Raw genomic sequence first — 23,482 nt, 5'->3', positions numbered from 1 at the left:
GCCTCATTTTTACAAATCAAAAGGCATTATCCATCAAACCAGTTGTGTTTATACTCCACAACAAAATGGTGTTGTGGAGAGAAAACACCAACATATCCTCAATGTTGCTAGAGCTCTTCGTTTTCAATCCTCTGTTCCACTTTCCTTTTGGTCTGATTGTATTGTTCATGCAGTCTACCTCATAAATAGAACTCCTTCTCCCATCATTCAAAACAATACACCATATTATCTTCTAAATCACAACATACCAACATTTTGTAACTTGAAAACATTTGGTTGTCTGGCATATGCCAGTACACTTGATCACTTACGTTCAAAGTTTGATGCTAGAGCATCTCAATGTGTTTTTCTGGGTTTTAGTCCAACTACAAAAGGTTTTAAACTATATGATTTACAAACTAAAACCATTTTCATGTCTCGTAATGTGATCTTTTATGAAAATATATTTCCTTTTTCTGCTATAGCACAAACAAAATCTTTTTCTGATGTTACTAATGTCTGTTCTATTAATCCTGCTATGAATACTTTTCTTCATGCTGATATTGATTTTGTTCTTGAGGATGCACCTATAACTCAAAATACCACACCATCTTCTGTTCTATCAGACCATTCAATTCTTTCAAATTCCCCAACATTATCCACTTCTGGATCTTTTCAACCTATCTCTAACACCAACCATTCTACTTCTACTTCAATACCACCTACAGTTGAGACTAGAAAGTCCACCAGACCTAAGTATGCTCCTACTTATTTGCAAGATTATCATTGCAACATACAACACCCTTTTTCTTCTACCCCACATCATCTTAATCATGTTTTGTCCTATGACAATCTCTCTCCATCCCATAGAGCTTTTTCTGTCTCTATCACAACTACACCTGAACCACAAAGTTATGCTGAGGCAATTAAACATGACTGCTGGAAAAAGCTGCAATGCAGTCTGAGTTGGATGCTCTTTTACAGAATCAAACTTGGACAGTTACAACCTTACCTCCAGGAAAACAGGCTATAGGTTGTAAATGGATCTTTAAGACCAAGTATCACTCCAATGGTACTATTGAGAGGCATAAAGCCAGATTAGTGGCTAAAGGGTATACACAACAAGCAGGTGTTGACTACCTTGAAACCTTTTCTCCAGTTGCTAAAATGACAACTGTTAGACTCCTACTTGCTGTTGCCACTTCCAAGAATTGGTTTCTTCAACAACTGGATATTAACAATGCATTTCTTCATGGTGATTTGCATGAAGAAATATACATGAAACCTCCATAAGGTTTTCCTGTTTCAGATTCTACTCAAGTTTGCAAGTTACAAAAGTCTTTGTATGGCCTTAAACAAGCCAGTAGAGAATGGAATTCAAAGCTGACTTCTTCCTTGTTTCATCAAGGATATTCACAGGCTACTGAAGATTCAAGTCTGTTCATCAAGCAAACTTCTTCTTCTTTTACAGCTCTTCTGATATATGTGGATGATGTAATACTTACAGGTGACAGTATTTCTGAGATTCAGTCAATCAAAGAGTTCTTACATGAATGTTACAAAATCAAAGATCTAGGTGAATTGAAGTTTTTTCTGGGTTTGGAGATTGCCAGATCTCATAAAGGCCTCAACATATGTCAAAGGAAATATACACTTGACTTGTTACAAGAAACTGGTTTCATTGGCTCAAAACCAGTTTCAACTCCCATGCTTTCTACTTTGAAGCTCACAGATTCTTCTGGCACTCTTTTAGAGGATGTTTCTATTTATAGAAGATTAATTGGCAAATTAATCTATCTCTGCACTACTAGACCAGATATAGCTTTTGCTGTACAGCAGCTCTCTCAATTCATGGATAGACCTACTTCCATTCATCTCAAGGCTGCTCACCATTTACTTAGATATCTCAAATCCTCTCCAGGTCAAGGCATTTACTTTGCTACTGATCCAGATTTGACTTTGAAAGCCTTCTCTGATTCAGATTGGGCTGCTTGCTCTGACACTAGGAGATCCATCACAGGTTTCTGTGTTTTTCTTGGTTCATCTTTGATTTCCTGGAAATCTAAAAAGCAGTCTACAATCTCCAGAAGTTCTTCTGAAGCAGAATATAGAGCTTTGGCTGCAACAACTTGTGAGATACAATGACTTCTTTATCTTTTAAAAGATCTTGGTATTCCTCATTCAAGGTCTGTTTCTTTATACTGTGACAATCAATCAGCAATACACATAGCTCAGAACCCTGTTTTTCATGAACGAACCAAACATATAGAAATTGATTGCCATTTGGTTAGACAGAAACTTCAAGCACAAGTTATACATCTTTTGCCAGTTTCTTCTGCAAATCAATTGGCAGATTTTCTAACCAAGCCTTTGACTCCTGCTGTGTTCAAGGCTTCTATATCCAAGCTGGGCATACAAAATCTATATGCTCCAGCTTGAGGGGGGGTATTAGCAGAATTGATTTCTGCTGTGTTCTGCTGTGTTCAAGCTTATGCTGCTAAGGTGTTGATGAGTTGTTCAGAGTTCATTATGCTGAGATGTTGTTGAGCTGGTGATGAGCTGTCTAAGTACATGCAGTGTGTGTGAAGTTAGTTAGAAAGTGATGACAAGTGTGTATTGTAGTTTGTTATAGATTTAGCCAATGTAACCGTGACACATGTCATGTGGCAGTTATTTTTCTGTAATCTCAGCTTACTATATAAAGCTGTGTCTTGTAATCTTGAAAGATTAAGAAATAAGATTTCATTTTGCTTTCAATTTCTGAAACATGTCTCCTCACCATTATTAATATAAGTTTTTGATCTAAGGGAAGCTTTGTTTTTGGCAGAAAGACTTCGGATCTCAAATATCAATATAGAAGGGAATGCATGTGAAGAGACTTATTGACGCGAAGAACTCAAACACGGCGTTGGAGATTGACTGTGATATTATCTTACAGGATTCTAAAACCTGTCTTAGTAGGTTCTCTTCTTGTTCTTTTGGTTTTGTTTTTAGAATTTGTAATTAGGTGGCATACGTAGCGGCCAAACAAGCCCTTAATGATTTCGAATTTTGTTGTTATTTTTTATTCCGGTTCATAATATTTGTCGCATTTAAGAAATTATTTTGGTCTATAATATTTGTCATGTTATAATATTAAGAGAGCATTAATTGCTATTTTTTCATGTTTGCCTCCTATTAATTTATTGAAAAAATACAATAACAAATGCAAATGGTAGTCACAAATGTAAACAAATTTCAATGTAGGAATAATTTAATAAAAGTATTTATAAATTAAGAAATATTAATATTTTTTAGTTCTTGTATCAAAGCCAAATATGACAAATATATTTGAAAGTCTGTTCTTGTACAATTAATGTAGCTAAACGTAAAAATTTGAAAGTCTGTTATTCCAAATTAATGAAAGATTATCTTTATGGTAAAAAAACATCTTAATAGATACATCTCATGTATGTCCTATCATCTTTAACAATTTAAAAAATTATCTTGCAACTTTAAAGGGTTAGCCACCAGGTTAGTGACCCCCTTGGACTCGATGTGTGTCTGTCACAGGGTGTGAGTGGTGAATAATGTGATTTTTGTATGAGGCCAATTATTTAAAAATCACCCACGTTTTTTTTACATTTCGACGTTGAAAAAAAGCCGTTTCTATCTCTTTTAGGTTGTTAGGTTCCACCTCTACTTCAAATAAGGTTATAATTGACGATTTAATAATCTAAAAATAAAAACATTAAAAACAACTAAATAGAAGAGTTAAATCATATTTATTTCTAATTGAAAAAGTACAAAAACGTCCTTCCTATAGATTCCTCCAACTCAATGAATGAAGGGAGTGGCTTGTCATCCTAAACCGACCGACGAATCTACAATATATATATTGAATTTAACTTTAAAAATAATCAAATAAATTATATTAGTTTTTTAATTTTAGTAAAAAAATTAAAAAAAAATCTGACCAAACCGTGTCCACCGAAGGAGTTGCCGCGGCTCCATTCTCATCTGAGAAGGAGTAGCGGACGACTCCTTCTCACAACGGACTGCTCCTTCTCCGATGAGAAGGAGCAGCTGCTGTTCTTTCTCATCTGAGAAGGAGCTGCCGCTGCTCCTTCTCGTTGGAGAAAAAGCAGCTGCAGCTCCTTCGGTGGGCGCGAGGGTTGGTTGTAATATTTTTTGTTATTTATTTAATTTTTTGAAAAAAGAATAATATGTTTTTACGGTTTTTAATTTTATAAATTATTGATAGCTAATATAAATTTAAATAAAAAATCATGTTATTTTTTATTTTTTTAAGAAAAAGATATTTTTGTAATTTTAGTAATATTGACGTATAATTAAAATATAGGGCAAACATAAAGAATTATTTTAAATATTTTTCCAGATGAAAATAGGTCAATTTAATATTTTAGGCAGAGGTGGAACCTGAAAACACAACAAAAGATGCAAACGGTATGTTTCTAACGTCGGAATATAATTTTTTTTTATGCGGGTGGTTTTTAAGTAATTAGACTTTTATACTACGATAGATGTGGATTTGAGTTGGTCTGAACGCTAAGCAATACTTTATTAAGAATTTAAAGTTCTGTCTTTCATAATTTTTTTTTTCAATTATTAAAAATAATTATTTAATTATTTAAATAATAATTACTTTGACAAGTCAGGTCCACATGATTTGACAAGATAACATCTTTGATATGTGCACCTCACATGTTATAAAATAAAAAAAGTTAGGTGAATTCATCAATAGTGTAACATTTAATATTAATAAATAAATATTTTAATTAATAAAAAACATCTACTTTTTCATTTTTTAAAAATAAAAGATGAATTAACGTATAGTAGTATATTGGTATCAGATTTTAACCTAGGAATTTTTCTGTTATAAGAGCCTTACACAAGTTCGGCAAGCTTATTATTTTCTTCAGAAATTCAATCAACCTATTGTCTTACAAACTCCATTAAAATCCATGGCCGATGATTCCAAGCTCCACATCGCACTTTTTCCATGGCTAGCTTTCGGTCACATGATTCCATATCTAGAGTTAGCCAAACTTTTAGCTCAAAAAAATCACAAAATCTCCTTCATTTCAACTCCTCGAAACATCGATCGTCTTCCTAAACTTCCTCCGAATCTATCCAATCTCATAACATTCGTCAAGGTTCCGTTGCCACGTATTGATCATCTTCCTGAAGAAGCTCAGGCTACGACTGATCTTCCATTCGACAAAGTCCAGTACCTTAAAAAAGCATATGATTGTCTTAAACAGCCATTGAAAACATTTCTTGAAAATTCTGATGTTGATTGGTTGTTCTATGATTTTTCAGCTTTTTGGCTGCCTGAAATCGCCAAAAGTGTCGGGATTTCACATGGGTTTTTTAGTATATTCTTGGGTGCTACGTTGGGTATAGTTACTAAACCAGCGTCATTTGACGATGATCGGAATAAACCTGAACAATTTACAGTCCCGCCAAAATGGGTTAATTTTCCGACAAAGGTTGCTTATAAGTTGTTTGAAGTCATAAGGATTTTTGAATCTGTTACTGGTGATGCGTCTGATGTTTCTGATATTTTCCGTTTCGCTGAGGTAGTTAAAGGTTGTGATCTGATTGCTGTAAGAAGCTGCATGGATTTTGAACCAGAATGGTTAAATCTACTTCAGGAGATTCATGGAAAACCATGTATAGCTACTGGTATGCTTCCGACTACAGAATATGACACCGGAGAACAAACGGAGGAGTGGATTCCGATCAAAGAGTGGCTAGATAAGCAAGAGAAAGCTTCTGTAGTGTATGTAGCATTTGGCAGCGAAGCGAAACCGAGTCAAGACGAGTTAAATGAGATCGCTCTGGGGCTCGAGTTATCGGGGCTCCCATTCTTTTGGGTGCTGAGAAATCGTAGAGGGTTATCTGATACGGAAGTAATCGAACTGCCCGATGCGTTCGAGGAGCGAACCAAAGAGCGTGGTGTGGTCTGCACCAGTTGGGTTCCTCAGCTCAAGATTTTAGCTCATGACTCGGTGGGTGGGTTCTTGACTCACTCAGGATGGAGTTCAGTTGTGGAAGCGAGTCAATATGCGAGACCTCTTATATTAATGGCATTCTTAGCCGATCAGGGAATAAATGCAAGAATTCTGGAGGAGAAAAAAATGGGATATCCAATACCAAGAAACGAGTTTGATGGATCGTTTACGGGTGAGTTTACCGGCGAGTCAGTAGCTGAGTCGTTGAAATTGGTGATAGTGAAAGAAGAAGGTAAAATATACAGAGACAAAGCTGAGGAGATGAGAATACTTTTTGGAGATAAGCAGAGACAAGAGATGTACATTAACAATTTTCTTGATTATCTTACGACAAACAAGCAAGCAAAAGCTGTGGTTAATTAGCATGTAATAACTAATTAATAAAAACAATGAAATAGCCATCAGATTGGCGACTTGTCTTTTGTCAGGTTGGCAACTTGTCTTTTATGTAACAGAATTTCATCTTAATAACACCATTTAACTAAATCTCTCAAAAAAATAAAAACAATGAAATAGCATGTTGGTTTTTAAAGCGAATTTACAAAAATTTAAGTGTCTTTATGAATGAAATCATAAGCATGTGAGGCGCAAAATTTGTTTTACTGAAAAATAATAATTTATCGCTAAATCCATCGCTAATTAGTGACAGATTTTAATCCATCACTAAAAATTCATTATTTAAAAAAATATTTAAAAGATAATAATTTTAAAAAATAATAATAATTTTTTAAAAAGTAATTATCTTAAAGTGGGGGAATAATTATTCGTCTTTTTAGTTACAAGTTAAATATAACATATATATAATGATAATTTAAGTTTGGTAAGATGGAGTAAAATGTGAGAGAACTTTAAAGTTTTTTTTTTGATGAATAATAGAACTTTAAAGTTAAGAGAGTCCACAGATCAATTTTACGATGGTTGATCTACAATAAAGTTTACAATTTTTTTGAAAATGACATACGAAAATACGAAAAATGATATTAAATAATAGTTAATACGTATAACTATTACGGTTAAATATAAAATACATTTTTTCAATTTTTTTTTATTTCTATCGCTAAATTTTCATCGCTAATCTGTCGATAATTGTTGCTATGTAATCAATAAATTGTTAAACATTTGTTGATTTAATGAAGGAAAAATACATTTAGGGACAAACAAATCGCTCGCTAAATTAGTGACAGATGATATTTTTTGTCGCTAATATTTAGCTCACAGATTTTAGCGACGAACTGTTTCCATTGCTAAACTATTTTAGCGGCGAATTTTTACAGCGATTAAAAAGTCTGTCGCTAAAATGCTATATTCTAATAGTGTTACAGTACATTGTAGTGGTTGTTTGCAAATATAAAAAAGAGTTATAGATCGATTTACCATTTGCGGTGTCTATCGTAGTGGCTGTTTATTTTTAGAGACAACGTGGTTATAGACCATCTTACAAATTTAATCACGAACTTTACGCGGTTTGCAATTACAATAAATATTTTAAAATTTCGCAAAACAATCAGGTGTATATATAATGTTTACTAGTTTAAGAATCAAATGTAACTGTATAAATTTTTTATTAGTTTCATAAATTCATTTTTCAATGAAAACTTGAGAAATATTTTGATTTCTCACCATATACGAATGGAAAAACCTAACTGACTACTAATAATAAATTTTAAATGTTAGTAATATATGAAAGAATAATAGGAATCTTGTGGTTCAATGTTAAGCAATTTATTTTCGGTCATTTTAATTAATTGAAGATTATATTTTTTTATTTTTAAAGTAATTTGGAACAATACTCTCTATTTTTAGTCAAATAAAAATAGAATTAAATCATTCTAATCCATAAACTTGTTCATATATACAATTCTGTCCTTTGATAAAATGAAATATCTTGTCTTTAATTTATCAATTAAAATACATTATTTTACCACAAATTATAAGTTCAAAAATAAAATTGACCTTTTATTCATATAAAAATCATATAAACAATAGCAAAAGATAGAATTGACCTTTTATTCTCATGTCCCTCACACTAAGTCAATTTATTTAATAAAAAGAATTAAAAATTTAATTTAATCTTTAAATTTATATTTTTAATATACAATTATACTATTATAAAATTTAATGATTTGATGTTTCAATTTAATTTTTATTGATATTTTAATTTAAAAAAAACAACTTTTTTCTTTATTTTGTAGTTTTGAAAGTGAATGAAGTAAGAAACTTAAAAAGATTAAGTGTAAAAATAAATAAATTATATTATTGTTAAATTATTGAATGTTAAAAATACAATTTAAATTTATATTTGTGTTGAAAATAAGTTTAATGGCTAAATCAAAATTTAATTATTTGAGTAAATTGTTTTACTTAGTTGACTAACAATAGAAATAGTTGAAAGGACTAAAATATTAACACACAAAGATAAAAAAACCGTGTTGTTTGATTTTCAAATAATAAATTAAAATTGTAAATTATGATATTGTGAGGACATAAGAGTAATTTTTCATATAAGCAATCATCAACCCAATTATTAAACAATTAAAGTGATATCCAATACTTCACCAACTTTTAATAACTTCTGGCAGCCTTTACATAAATAATAGAACAGCTCAGTATCTTTCTTCTTCCTTCCCCACCATACCTTACAAACTTAAATAATTGCTTTGTTTCCAACGCTAACAATTTTTTTAGTTCACTTATTCATTAATAAAAGGGCTTAAATTTCCTTTTTATATTTTTAAAAATATATCCAATTAATTCAGTAATTTAACCCCGCACTGGCATTTTCGTAACGATCTAGACATTGTTCCGGAGAGAGGCTCGGTCGGTTGTCCCTTAATCCGAAACTACACATTCAACATAGTATCATAAATAGCTATCCGAGTAGTATCCATCCGCCAAGAGAAGACTAGGATGAAAAATCCTATTGAATTAGAGAGGTACAGGCCCTGAAGTCAAGGATGAGTGTGCAAAGGTTCTCAAGGATCAGTTTTTTTTTTATAAACTCTTCACAACTTGTCAATAGATATATTTTTGATTTGTTTGATTATTATTATTGATCAATTATTTCAACAAACATGTGCGATTTGATCCCTGGAAAGTAAGTGAGCAATCCTGTTGCTGTTGTAAATGCCTTGCTATTTGTTTTTATAATTTGAGATGTTGAGTGCAAAATTTAAATAGAAAGGCTTAATCACCAAAAAAAACCTCACCTTTTATCCCCTTTTCAGTTGCATCCTGACGTTGCAATTTTGTCAGTTGTACCCTAATTCGCACCTTTGGATTTCAATTCTACCCTCAAAATTAAATTGGACTTTTTTCACTCGAAAAAAATTCATAAAAACTCTTATAAAGTACTCGTTTGAACTCTCTTCCACATAAAAAGTTAAATATAGATGATTTATTTTAACTTTTTCAAATGAAAAAGAGATCAATTTAGTACTTAAGGGTGGAATTGAAAACCAAAGGTGCGAATTAGGGTGCAACTGACAAAATTGCAACGTCAGGGTGCATTTGAAAAGGGGCTAAAAGGTGGGGTTTTTTTTGGTGATTAAACCAAATAGAAATAAGAGTACCAAATAATTAAAAAAAGTCAATCCTTTAAAGAAAGTTTTATAAAAGTCTATACCTTTCAATTTCATCAAATTTGAAATGAAATGCATGATTTCGTTTCAAATTTATCCAAGCCTCAATTGACACATGCTTATACTTATGTGGTGCTGATGTGGCCCACATAATGTGCCACCCTATCTATTAGTAAGTTAAAAGTCCATCTAAACGCAAGAATAATCAGGTATATCATTTTCAAGAAAATTGTAGAATAAGAACTCATTATATGTAGGAATTACCTGTAGGAAGTGTTATGAGTATTGATGTATGAAAAACTAAAGATTTGTGCATCATATGTCTCGGATTCTGCCGAGTGATTTTATAGTTTATACTGATTCGTGTTTTTGGTTGATTGTGCTACAACATATACAAACATTGCTATTGTATTAAATTTGCATGGTTTTAGACTTCATTTTGTTTCTTTTTGATGATTTGAACATTAGGTACGGATTGGATAGCTTTATTTACATGAGTTTTTCTTAGAAACAATTTTGATAATGGTACTGCATCTGAACTCATTTTACTGTGTGGAGCATTGCTTTTGTATTTGATGCTGAATCTGCTTTTAGTCTTGTATTTATAGTGCTGAGTGCTTACTGTATATGTTGGTCATAATCAACTATTCGTTACCAGTAAATTCAACTTAATGCTCTCATGATAACAAATTTTGCTTTACTCAGTAAAAGTCTGTTTATCATTGATTCAATTAGCCTAATCAATGTGGGTGATGCATTGCATAAATAAACATCTTCACCTTGAGTCTACTGTCTACTTCATGTGTATAAAAGTTGGGCTTTTATGGACTTGATAAACCAGTGAGCCTATTTCAAATATTTAGGAGCTTTTACAAACATTCAAACTTTTTGGAAAAATATTTGCAAGAATAGGGAATTTTTTTTTGCCAAAGCTAACTCTTCATTGAAGAAAAAAACCGACTAGATGAGTCTCGATTCTAGCTTCAGAAGTCGAGCTCCAGGATTACATTTACAACAAAAGCCATAATTATTAAGGGCTTTTTTGGCTACCATGTGTGTCATTCAATTACCATTTCTTTTAACAAAAACAAAGGAATTCTCCATTAAGTTACATAAACTCCTACAATCTTGGAGGATGACTTGGCTACCATGTGTGTAATCCACTGTGGTAAGACCGTACCAAGAAATATTATATAAATCGCTTTATTGACAAATCCTAAAAGGTACTTTTTTCTGATTCTACACACACTCTTTTTCTCTTCTTTTCTTTCTCTTTTCTCTTCTTCCTTAAATACTGATTAGACAGTCGGAGCGATTTGCCGGTGGCCCACACCGATATTTCGGCTGACGTTCTGTTCTCTATTTTTTATTTTTTCAGGTTCATTTGACCGGATCAGGCGGCAGTGATTTATCACAAAATATAATTTTGATTAAATTGACATGCACCGTTCATTTTATAATGAATGGTATAGATCATTAAATTAACCTCTTCAAGTTGACCTGCACCGTTTATTTTATAATGAATAGTGTAGATCACTAAATTAACCCCCTCAAATTGAAATGAGTTTCAACAAATTGGATTATCTTATTTATAAATCTCACTTTAATTGTCTTGTTACATTGTTTTATGGGAGTAAAATGGGGCAGCCAAGGGCTGAAGCACATCTGACTTTATAATGAAGATATATATGTAATTTTTAAATTTTTGTTAATCCTGATTTGTGTTACAGAAATAAATTTATCGTCCAAATAAAAAATTAATTATAGTAATGTTATTTTATCCCAACTTATAAAATTGCAAAGGAAATTTGATCGCAATTGTTTTTAAAGTTGTGGTTGCAATTGCTTTATAAAATTATGAAGGTACAAATTAAATTACGGCCGGATTAATTTTAGGTTGCTATTAACGTAACTTTTGTGACTGGAAATTTATCTTTGCAAAAACATTACGACTAGATATGTTTTTACCGTTCCAAATACTTTTTATGGCGGAACCTGTTACAACCGGATACGACCAAATTTTTCCGTCCAATAGACATGTTATAACCACTTTTAATGAATTTACGACCACTATTTTCTTTGCTAATGAAGCAGTATCTTGTAGTGTAGCTATTACGAGTATTATCCATCCGTCAAGAGAAGACTCGGTTAAAAAAAATCCCATGAGAGAGGGACAAGCCTTAAAGTGAAGGACGAGTGTTTGAGAGTTCTCAAGAATCAGTTTTACTTTTATAAGGTTAAACTTTTCTCAACCTATTAATAGATATATTTATGATATGTTTAATTATTGTTATTCATCAATTATTTCAACAATTACATATGCGATTTGACCTCTGGAAAATAAGTGAGCAATCCCGTTGCTGTTGAAAATGCTTTGTTAATTTATATTATATATAAAAGCACGGATGGGTGGGTGGGAGGGGGGAACAGGCAAATTTACGGAATAATCCTTTTCAGTGTACTACTAAATAAAGATTTTATAGTCATTAACTAATTAATTATTTAATTAATCACTATTGTAATTAAAGCACTAATTAGAATAGGTAGCTAAATTATCTCCAATTTAGTTTTTAGTAAGTAAAAAATAATTAAATTGTCTCCAAATTAGTAGGAATAACTATCTTTTAGTTTGATTGAACTATAAAATTAAAATATTATATTTGATCAATATAATATTATTTAAATTTCTATCTTATTATTTTTAAAGATATTATTAATAAAATTAATTTATTATTTAATTATGGTTATTATAAAACCAAAAGAAGAATAAATTTAATATGAAAAAAAAATTAATAACCAAATATATTATATTTATTTTTACAAAAATTCTTAACTAATTTAATATTAATTATAAATAAAAAATTAATATAATTATAATAAATTTACTAATATGTTCATTGACGAGTTACGTTACGAGCCACGTGCATAGCACGTAATGCGAAACTAGTTATTTTTAAAATTTGAGACATCGAGTGCAAAATTTAAAATTATATAAATAACTTAATTAATACAAAAAAAAACTTTATATAGAGTTCATTTGATTAATAACCTACTGCCCAAATTTATATATCTTTTTTGTATCTTTCCGTAAAGAAATGAGATTTAAATGATGTTGTTGTATCCGCTTGATAACGAATTGATCTCCAATCACATATCATACAGAAAAAATCTGCATAAGATTGACTATGACGGAACTTTAGCCCTCAGTATTCTTCTGATCCTTCAACATCAGCTTGTATTTGAAAATTTTAATTAACTAAAAAAATATAACATCAACATCGATCATTTTCAATAAAATAAAAAAAATATTAATTCATACGCATAGGTAAAACGTTAGTCTAAATCTAATGTTCAATATATAACGTGTATTCATATAATAACATCCATAAATCCAGCCTAAATTAACTTATAAATAAAAAAATTAGGTGAATTCATCAAAAGTGTAACACATAATATTATTAAATAATGGAATAAAATTTTACATATCACTCTGAACTTTCATATAATTACAAAATGGATACTATAATTTATGGCCTAATGTCTTAAAAACCCCGACCTTTTAGCCCCTTTTCAATCATAGCCTGACGTTGAAAATTTGTCAATTTTACTCTATTTTGCATTTTTGTGTTTCAATTGTACCCTGAAAAATTAAATTAACGTCTTTTGCGTTTGGAAATTTGTTTAAAACATTCTACATGTCTCGCATATATTAATTGTATATTTTTAAAATTTATTTAAATTTAGTTAAATTAATTAAGAATTTAAATTAGTGTTAATTTGATTATGGTTTTTAGTTAGTTTTTAAAAATAAAGGACTTATTTATATTTTTTTGAATAAAAAAGAATTTAATTTCATGTTTAGACTTAATTAATTGAATGATTTCATCATTTAAGTAAAAAAATTAACAAAAATTAAAATATTGGGGTACAATTGAAAACGGAAAATTCAAAAGTGGGTAAAATTGACAAATTTTCTACGTCGAGGTATAATTGAAAAAAAGTTTAAAGGTGAGGGGTTTTTGAGTGATTAGGCCATAATTTATTTGGTTTTTTCTGTTACCGAAGTTATCAGTTCGTTTGATTGGGAGGTTATCTGCTGGAAATTTATTATTTAATTTTTTTATATATAATCGAATTATAAATTTTATTCAAAAAAAATATTAACTCATAAATTCAATTTTAAAAAGGGTACTAACAATTTAAATAATGTGGCATTCGTTGTTGAATACTTCAACAAATTGGAATTGATTTCTGGCAAGTGACTTCCGGTAAACAAAATAATAACTTTGATAGTAAAAAATAACAAAATAAAATACAATATCCATTTTATAACTTAGTAAAAATTCATTCACCTACAGATTTTATATACCCTAATTTTGATTAAGAAATGATGAATAACGTGCAGTAAATTGATTTCGGATTTTGACCTAAGAAATTGTCTTTTATAAGAACCTCACACAAGTTTAACAAAATTATGGTTATCATTTGTTTTGCAAAAAATCAAATCAAATCAACTCCATTAAAATCCATGGCCGATGATTCTAAGCTACACATCGCACTCTTTCCATGGCTAGCTTTCGGTCACATGATTCCATTCTTAGGGTTGGCCAAACTTTTAGCTCAAAAGAGTCACAAAATCTCATTCATTTCAACTCCTGGAAACATCGATCGCCTCCCTAAACTTCCTCCGAATCTAACCAATCTCATAACATTCGTCAAGGTTCCGTTGCCACGTATTGATCATCTTCCTGAAGATGCTCAAGCAACGACTGATCTTCCATTCGAAAAAGTCCAGTACCTTAAAAAAGCATACGATTGTCTTAAACAGCCACTGCAAACATTTCTTGAAAATTCTGATGTTGATTGGTTGTTTTATGATTTTTCAGCTTTTTGGCTACCGGAAATCGCCAAAAGTCTGGGAATTTCGCATGGATTTTTTAGTGTCTTCTTGGGTTCTACGTTGGGTACATTTGTGAAGCCGGCGTCATTTATCGATGATGATCGGACTAAACCTGAACAGTTTACAGTCCCGGCAAAATGGGTTAATTTCCCGACCAAGGTTGCTTTGAAGCTGTTCGAAATCATAAAGATTTTTGAATCTGTGTCCGGTGATGCATCTGGTGTTTCTGATATCTTTCGTATCGCTGAGGTAGTTAAAGGTTGTGATGTGATTATTGTAAGAAGCTGCATGGATTTTGAACCAGAATGGTTAAACCTGCTTCAGGAGATTCATGGAAAGCCATGCATACCTGCCGGCGTGCTTCCGACTACAGAATATGATGCCGGAGAAGAAACGGAGGAATGGATTTCGATCAAAGAGTGGCTAGATAAGCAAGAGAAAGCATCAGTGGTGTACGTAGCATTTGGTTCTGAAGCCAAACTGAGTCAAGTCGAGTTAAACGAGATTGCTCTCGGGCTCGAGTTATCAGGGATCCCCTTCTTTTGGGTGCTGAGAAATCGTAGAGGGTTAACCGATACGGAAGTAATCAAACTTCCCGATGGGTTCGAGGAGCGAACCAAAGAGCGTGGTGTGGTCTGTACCAGTTGGGCTCCTCAGCTCAAGATATTAGCTCATGACTCGGTGGGTGGGTACTTGATTCACTCAGGATGGAGTTCAGTTGTGGAAGCGAGTCAACATGCGATTCCTCTCATATTAATGACATTCACATCTGACCAGGGGATTAATGCCAGAATTCTGGAGGAGAAAAAAATGGGATATCCAATACCAAGAAACGAGTTTGATGGATCGTTTACGGGTGAGTCAGTAGCTGAGTCGTTGAAATTGGTGATCGTGAAAGATGAAGGTAAGATTTACAGAGGCAAAGCTAAGGAGATGAGAATTCTTCTTGGAGATCGGAAGAGACAAGAGATGTATATTAACAATTTTCTTGATTATCTTAAGACAAACAAGCAAGCTAAAGCTATGGTTAATTAGCATGCACACTGTAATAATAAAATAAAAGGATGCCATGATTGCTTTACTTTCTTTTCTTGTTCCAATTCAATGGATCTGAATCTGTGTTCTAATATATATTAATATATACAAGTTATAATTTTATGTATATGTTTGAAGTTTTAGATATATTAATTAATTGATGAGTGATTGAACCGATTGAATTGTAGATTTGATTATTATAACGATTACCGATTCCAGTTTGGTTTAAATAGGCCGACTAAACAGTAATGAACGTAACAAGGAATCGAAAAAGATACGCCACTAATAGATAGGAATTTTGTCCAAATAAAACAATTCTAATAAAACAAAATAGTTTATCATTCTGTTCCTTAAACAAAACACTTTGAAATAGGGCTCTATACAAAAAACAAAAAAACAATCTCTTATCATATTAATTCAACCAAATCAAACTAGAAAAACACAAATAATTAATTATTTAACTATAATTTAAAAAGAAAAATTATTTTCAAAATCTTCATTTCGAATCAAAATCTTCATTTTCAAACATATTTACCACAAATTTATCCATCTTTTCATAATTTTCCACTCTACACTAATTACAGACATGAATAAAAAAGTTTTATTTCATTTTACTTTAAGTTAAAATTTAATTTTCCACTCTACACTAAAACATTACTCTCTTTTCTCTTTCTCTCAAAATTCTCTTTTCTTTTTTTCTTATTTTCCGTTTGATTTTCCGTTTGTCTCTTCCGGTTGATTTTCCGTTCGTCTCTTCGTTCGCTTTTTGGTTCATTTTTCCGTTCGCGCTTCCATTCATCTCCTTTTGATGGATTTCTCGTCTCTTCCGGTCGCTTTTCCGTTCGTCTCTTCCGTTTGCGCTTTTCCGTTCATCTCTTCATTCGCGCTATGAATTTCTTGGCATCGTTTTTAGATTTTTTTTTATAATTTTTTATATTTTTTGTGATGATTTAGACATTTTGTAAATAAATTATTGTAAATTTATGATTTTTTTAATAGAATTATTCTATTATTCATATAATTATTTTGTCTCTCTTATTCATAGATTTGTTTATTTATTTTAATGCTATTGATTTTGTAACGAGCGAAATAATTTATGGTGTATTTACAGTGTTTTTGTAGTGTATTTACGTTATAGTGTATTTTTGGTGTAATTATAGTGTATTCTGGTGTTTTTCGGTGTACCTATGTTTTTTGGTGTATTTCTGCCGCTTTTTTAGTATATCTATAGTGTATTTGCAGTATTTATGGTGTATTTGCAGTGTTTTTTGTGACATTTAGATATACAATATTGTTACACTATAAAAACACCATAATTATACTAAAAAAACACAATATATCATTGGAAATGAAAAAAAAATTATGAAATTGAAAAAAAATATTTTTTATAAAAAAAAGATAGAAAAATAAAGACAAAAAAAAACAATATAAAGTTGTAAATAAAATAAAAAATAGTATAATGTATGAAATTTTTTAAAAAAAATGTAATTATTAATTTGGTCTGTGGTATTAACAATTATATAACATAAATCAAACCCAATCTCTCTCTCTTAAAAGATAAAAATTTCTAACATGGTTTTTAGTTATATTCTATAAAAAGAATATTTGAATTTTAAATAAATATTTTTATGTTTAATTTTAATATGTTAAATTTATTATCAACCAATGTTAATCTTTCAAAATGTTAAGATATCATTATTAATACAATTTAGGAAATTGTTAGTCATTATTATAATTGTATATAAATATATATATATATATATATGGCCTAATCACTCAAAAAACTCTCATTTTTATTTTTTATTTTTAATTCCACCCCGACGTTGAAAATTTGTCAATTTTACCCACTTTTGAATTTTTCGTTTTCAATTTTACCCCAATTTTTTAACTTAAATGATGAAACCATTCAATTAACTAAGTTTAAACATGAAATTAAATTCTTTTTTATTCAAAAAAGTACAAAAAAGTCCTTTATTTTTAAAAACTAACTAAAACCCATAATCATATTAACACTAACTTAAATTCTTAATTAATTTAACTAAATTTAAATAAATTTTAAAAACGTACAATTAATATATGCTAGACATGGAGAATGTTTTAAACAAATTTCCAAACGAAAAAGACGTTAATTTAATTTTTCAGGGTACAATTGAAACACAAAAATACAAAATAGGGTAGAATTGACAAATTTTCAACGTCATGGTATGATTGAAAAGGGGCTAAAAGGTCGGGGTTTTTTAAGACATTAAACCTATATATATTATTTTTATGATCAACAAATAATTTTAAAATATTATAAATATTTATTTCATATAATAATAAACGAATTATATAATAATAATTTGGTTCAAATTAAAATGAAAATTATCAAATAAAATTTGCCGGTTTGTTCTTCATATAGTTTGGATTTAATTTGAAATTTATCAAACCATTATCAATAGTTTGAATTAAAATATTACTAGTATTCATCTAGTTAAACCAAATTATATATACCCTTAGACTTAAGTATTTAATTAGTCTTGCATATTGGCAAGTGGATGTCTCGCAATTGACAAGTGGAGAAAGTAAAGCGGTAAGTGTTGGTGGACGGAGAATATTGGTGACCTGTCAGTTTTTGGAGTTTTCATGCACGTAACTCTTGATTAGGAGAAATTTTATTCTTTCATCTCTCTTTTCTAGTTCTTTGTCCGTTACCGAATCAAACCAAATCAAATACATCAAACTAAAAAATAAGTGATTAATGGTTTAATTTGATTTAAAATTTATAAAATTTGCGGTTTCAATTTCGGTTTGATTTTAGTATCCGGTCACCGAACCAAACTAAAAAACCGAAATAATGTGAAAGGTTATTTTAGTCATTTTCATATAATACTATATATATTCTTTTATTCTCCAAATCTTATTATTTCATTATCCAGCCGCACACCCTCACCATAACTCAAAGTCCTCCCTCACTCTCCCTTATTCCTCTCTTATTTTCTTTTTACTCTAACTTAAGTTTAAACCCTACTATTTTATTTATATCGCCGGTCGCTCTCATAGGTTTTGTGCACCCATGTATACCGGTCAGGGCTGGCTTTAGGTAAAATGAGACCCTAGGTGTAAAATATATATAAATTATATATTAAGTTTTCTTAATGATAATTGATGCTATTTCATTGTAATAATCCAAATCCCCTTTAAATTGATCGTTTCATTTTTTAAATTTTTGTAATTTTAATTTTTAAAAATTTACTCTTTATTATTAATTAAAAATTATTAACTCCACATTTTTGAGTTTAAATTAATTATTTAATTCTTTTGTTTTCTTTTCTCATATCCCCATTCAAAAATATTCGTAGACATTTTTTCAAAATAAACTAAAATACGACAATATAATAAATAAAATAAAAAAAATTCCCCTGAATTTGAAAAAGCAACTAGGGATGAAATTAATTAACTATATTGTCACCTTCATTGCCTTAATTTTACATGAATTTTGTTAATTTAACTTATCAAAAGAATTTATAATAAACTAAATTAATAATTAAAAAAGAGAAAAATAATGACTAACTGGAAATAATGGTTTAGAAAAAAATAATGAAACTAGAGAAAGATTATAAGATTTTTAAATTTTAAGGAAATATTGTGAATAAATAAAAATTTATCAAAACAAAAAGAATTTATAAAAAATATTTGAAAAGTTATTAAGGTAATGTACAATATTTGTTTGATTTTTCTAAATATAACCGTTGCTTAAATTTAGTAAATTTTAAGGGAGTAAACTGATTTTGTTTATTTAATTACCGTATTCAACTTTAAGATTTATTAAGATAATCTTGACCCTTTATTATTCATTATCTAGTACACTAATGTGCATGCACTATACAATTAGGCAACTTCAACTACAATATGATAATATAGGACCAAATTATTTTTGAGGTCCTTATAAATCTGAGGCCATAGGCCTAGGCCTTAGTGGCTTAGGCCTAAGGCCGGGCCTGATACCGGTGACGACCAAGTGAGATTGGATGATGACGGTAGGGTGGAGATCGGCCATTGACAGAGATAAAGATTGTTGATTTTTCTACTCATTTCTTGAGTGGATGTATAAAGTTATGCTCTGAATGTTTGAAGCTATTTGTAACTGTTAAGTGTTTGTATTAAATTTATTATTGAATTTGTATTATTGATTTCAGATTTTTATTTTTAAGAGAGAAACAAGCCTGTCGACGAAACCGTTTTTGAGTGGATGTAGAAAGTTTGCTTATAATTTTTTAATGGATCTTTGATGTGTTTTTAAAATTTTGGTTCAATGACTCGATTCGGTCGGTTATTACCAAAATTTTGGCGTACCAAACCGACAAAACCGTTCACTGAAGTAGGTGGTTTGGTTCCCATTGATTAAGAGTGGTTTGGTTCGGTTATGGTAGATTGCACTCCAAACCGAACTGAACCAAACTGTGCACACCCCTAGTTACCATGGCTGGTGAAAATATTAACTTGGATTCGGAAGCACGTCTGTCTGTGCTTGAAGAAGAAGATGTGGGGCTTGATTACTCAGAGGAAATCCATGAAATGGGAGAGGGATCTAAGGGATGGTTGGTTGGGTGATTTTTGACAGATAAAACAATAAATTTGTTAGCGATGAGACAGATTATGGCGGTGGTGTAGAAGCCTATGCACGGTGTTAAAGTGACTGAATTATGTTTTTATTCCGGTTTTATCATGAGAAAAACCTAGCAAGGGTGTTGGAGGATGGCCCTTGGACTTTTGAGCATCACTTGTTTCTTTGTCAAGAGGTGAAGCGTTAATTAGCATGCAGACTGAAATAATAAAATAAAAACGTACCATGATTGATTTACTTTCTTTTCTTGTTCCAATTCAATGGGTCTGATATGTGTTTTAATATATTTTTGCATGAGGTACAAAAAAATCTTCGAGATTTTTTCAAAAGTACAATTTAACCTTTTTTTATTTTTGGGGTACAATTCGACCGTCTAATTTTTTTATTGAACAAAAATATCATTCCGTCCATAATCACCATCAACTAGAGACGTGACACATAAAGAGAAATTTCAAAAAAAATCCTTAATGTTTAAACTGTTTATAAACCTTTTTAACATTTTTCACCCTCTTTTTCATTTAAATGCAAATAAAAATTAAAATTGAAATATTGAAAAATCGAGTTTCGGCGCGGAATTTATTTTGTGCCACTTCACCTATTAATCGGTGTTTGTACATAATTAAACCTATTAATTAAATTATTTATTAAAATCAATCGAAATTCAATTAAATAAATCAAAACTCAATTAAAACCTAATTAATTCAATTAAAATAAATTTTAATCTAATTGAAATTTATTCCAAAAACCGCCGGCATTTCTCCAAAAACCACCACCGATTTTTGCCCGAAACCCAACGTCGGCCAGAGAACAGACTCGGCGGGTCTGTTCTTGTGAAGAACAGACCACTGGAAGATCTGTTTTTGAACAGACCATCGATGGTTTGTTCAAAGACAGACCCACAAACCATCAGTGATTGTCAGTTCTCAAGAACAGACCATCAATGATGGTCTATTGAGAACAAATCTGGTAGATCTGTTCTCTGACCAGAATCCGGTCTGTTCGGATATCGTTTTCGGAATAGGTTCGGGGGGGAAGCTTAGCGTTTTTTGGAATAGATTTAGTTAGGTTTAATTGAATTCCGATTGGTTTTAATAAGTATTTAATTTTCAATAATTAATATTTTAATGAAAATAATGGTGAAATATGCTAAAAAGATTATAAAAATAAAATTTGTAAATAGTTTAAACATTAAGGATGTTTTTGAAATTTTTTCCTATGTGCCACATAACAGTTAACGATGATTATGGACGGAATGGTGTTTTTCTTCGATATAAAAAACCGGAGGGCCGAATTGTACCCCAAAAATCAAAAAGGGTTAAATTTTATTTTTGAAAAAATCCCGAGGGTTTATTTGTACTTATGCCATATATTTACAAGTTATAATTTTATGTATATATTTATTTTTTATATATATACTAATTAATTGATCAGTAATTGAACCGACTGAATAGTGAATTAATTATTAGAGCGATTACTGATTTAAACTTGGCTTAAGTAGCCCCACTAAACAGTGATGCATGTTCTTTATTTATGTTTCTTTCTAGGTGGGAAAAGAAATTTTGCCCCAAGATGGTTGCGCAAGCTATGCCAAATTATAGATTATTAAACTTTCTGGGTCACTTTAATTTTAGGAAATCTCAAAAAGGTCATTAAAGTCAAATCTTTTAAAAAATAGTCACTGAACTATACCTTTTATTATAAAAGGGTTCACCCATATAAAACGACGTAAAAACCTAATATTTTTACTTACGTGGCATGCCAAAATTACAAAAAGGAACATAGTTCAGTGACCTTTTTATAATTAAAGGAGTAATCCAATGATTTTTTTGTAGTTCACAAAAAGTTTAGTGTTCTTTTCGTAACAATAAAAATATTTTTGTAATAAAAGGTATAGTTCAGTGACCACTTTGTAAGAAAATTGACTTTAGTGACCTTTTTGAAATTTCCTGAGACTTGAATGATCTAGGGAGTTTAATATCCCCAAACTATATCATGAACGTTTTTTTTTACCGGTTGATTTATGTATTAAATTGGAGTGTTTGATGAACTCCTTTTGGTGGGGTAAGATCCAATCGGAAAAACGTGGTTTATATTGGGAGAATTGGGATAAATTATGTATTCCGAAAAAATTTGGTGGTCTCAATTTTAGAAAAATGAGAGATTTCAACATTGCGATGTTGGTGAGGCAAGCGTGGAGAATACTTTGATGTTGGAGAGATTTCAACATTGTATGGAGAATACTTTGATGGCAAGAAGTTTCAAGGCTCGGTATTTTCCGAATACGTCTTTTTAAATGCTAAATTGGGTTCAAATCCAAGTTTTGCATGCGTAGTATGTTTGAGGCTCAACCGGTAGTTAGAAATGGGGCGAGAGTAAGCATTTGGAACGGTAGAAACACTAATGTTTGGGCTGATCCGAGGTTGCTTGATGGAGAATCTGGGTTATTGACTACTACCACTCCTCAAGACTTAGCTACTGCCAAGGTCTGTAACTTTTTCAAAGTTGATGAAAAAGCTTGGGATGATGGCGTGTTACAAGATTTGATGTGTCCTTTTGATGTAAATAAGGTTATGTCAGTTTCTCTTAACTTAAGATATATTGAGGACATGTGGTGTTGGATTTTAGAAGGCAACGAAAATTTTTCAGTAAAGAGTAGTAATAGAGCTATCAGAGGTAATTTTGCAAGCAGGTCGCATGGTGTTTGAGGTAAAATATGGAGTTTACTTTCCTTTACATGTTAGAAACTTTCTTTGGCGTTCTTGCTCGGGTTTTCTCCCTATCGTGGAAGCGCTTTATTCGAGACATGTCTTTATAAATTTAGATTGTCAGGTTTGTAATTCAGCTTCCGAAACAGCTTGTCATTTGCTTTGGTCGTGTTCTTGTGCTTCAGATTGGTCGTTTTTGAAGTTAAAGATGAGGCCTGGACCGGTTTTTGACATTGCTGAATGGTGCAATAGTTGGCTGGATTCTCTTACGGCTAATGAGGCCTGTTTAGCAGCGATGATTTGCTGGTGTATCTAGCGGAATCACAACAATATGGTCTGGTCTAGCAAACCTGGAAATGCAGCAGATATAGTGAATCTTGCGGGGTCCCAGTTGGCTTCTTGGAAGGCAGCTAACTCGGCCAATCCTCAGCTTAGAGAGGTGGTAGGTGAAGACGGTGTTGTGCTGGTGCATCTGGAGGAATCGTCGTTTTAATTGGCATGAAATGACGACTTTTTATGCCAAAAGAAACCGTATCTGTATAAAGTAAATAGTTAAAAGACTACTTAAATATAAAATATCAGTTATGAATTGATTGAAATAAAATATAATATTACAATGACTTTAAGATGTGTTTTCGCTTTTATTAGATTATTAAATCTCT

At 30.9% G+C, this 23,482-nt stretch overlaps 2 protein-coding genes across 2 annotated transcripts; both read left to right on the top strand.

Moving 5' to 3' along the window:
* Nucleotides 1–4,851: 4,851 nt before the first annotated feature.
* Nucleotides 4,852–6,419, top strand: LOC126655459 (UDP-glycosyltransferase 91A1-like). The gene has a single exon (XM_050349657.1). The coding sequence runs from the start codon at nucleotides 4,944–4,946 to the stop codon at nucleotides 6,357–6,359; it is 1,416 nt and encodes a 471-aa protein (XP_050205614.1). The 5' UTR covers nucleotides 4,852–4,943; the 3' UTR covers nucleotides 6,360–6,419.
* Nucleotides 6,420–14,053: 7,634 nt separating this feature from the next.
* LOC126655454 (UDP-glycosyltransferase 91A1-like) lies at nucleotides 14,054–15,636 on the top strand. The gene has a single exon (XM_050349651.2). The coding sequence runs from the start codon at nucleotides 14,103–14,105 to the stop codon at nucleotides 15,507–15,509; it is 1,407 nt and encodes a 468-aa protein (XP_050205608.1). The 5' UTR covers nucleotides 14,054–14,102; the 3' UTR covers nucleotides 15,510–15,636.
* Nucleotides 15,637–23,482: the final 7,846 nt, after the last annotated feature.

Source organism: Mercurialis annua, linkage group LG7, assembly GCF_937616625.2.
Source record: "Mercurialis annua linkage group LG7, ddMerAnnu1.2, whole genome shotgun sequence".
NCBI lineage: Eukaryota > Viridiplantae > Streptophyta > Magnoliopsida > Malpighiales > Euphorbiaceae > Mercurialis > Mercurialis annua.
The sequence above is the reverse complement of the archived record's forward strand: the minus strand, read 5'-3'. Positions and strand labels throughout refer to the sequence as shown.

Coding starts and splice junctions, on each gene's coding strand:
- LOC126655454 (XM_050349651.2), top strand. CDS start 14,103: ATGGCCGATGATTCTAAGCTACACATCGCACTCTTTCCATGGCTAGCT.
- LOC126655459 (XM_050349657.1), top strand. CDS start 4,944: ATGGCCGATGATTCCAAGCTCCACATCGCACTTTTTCCATGGCTAGCT.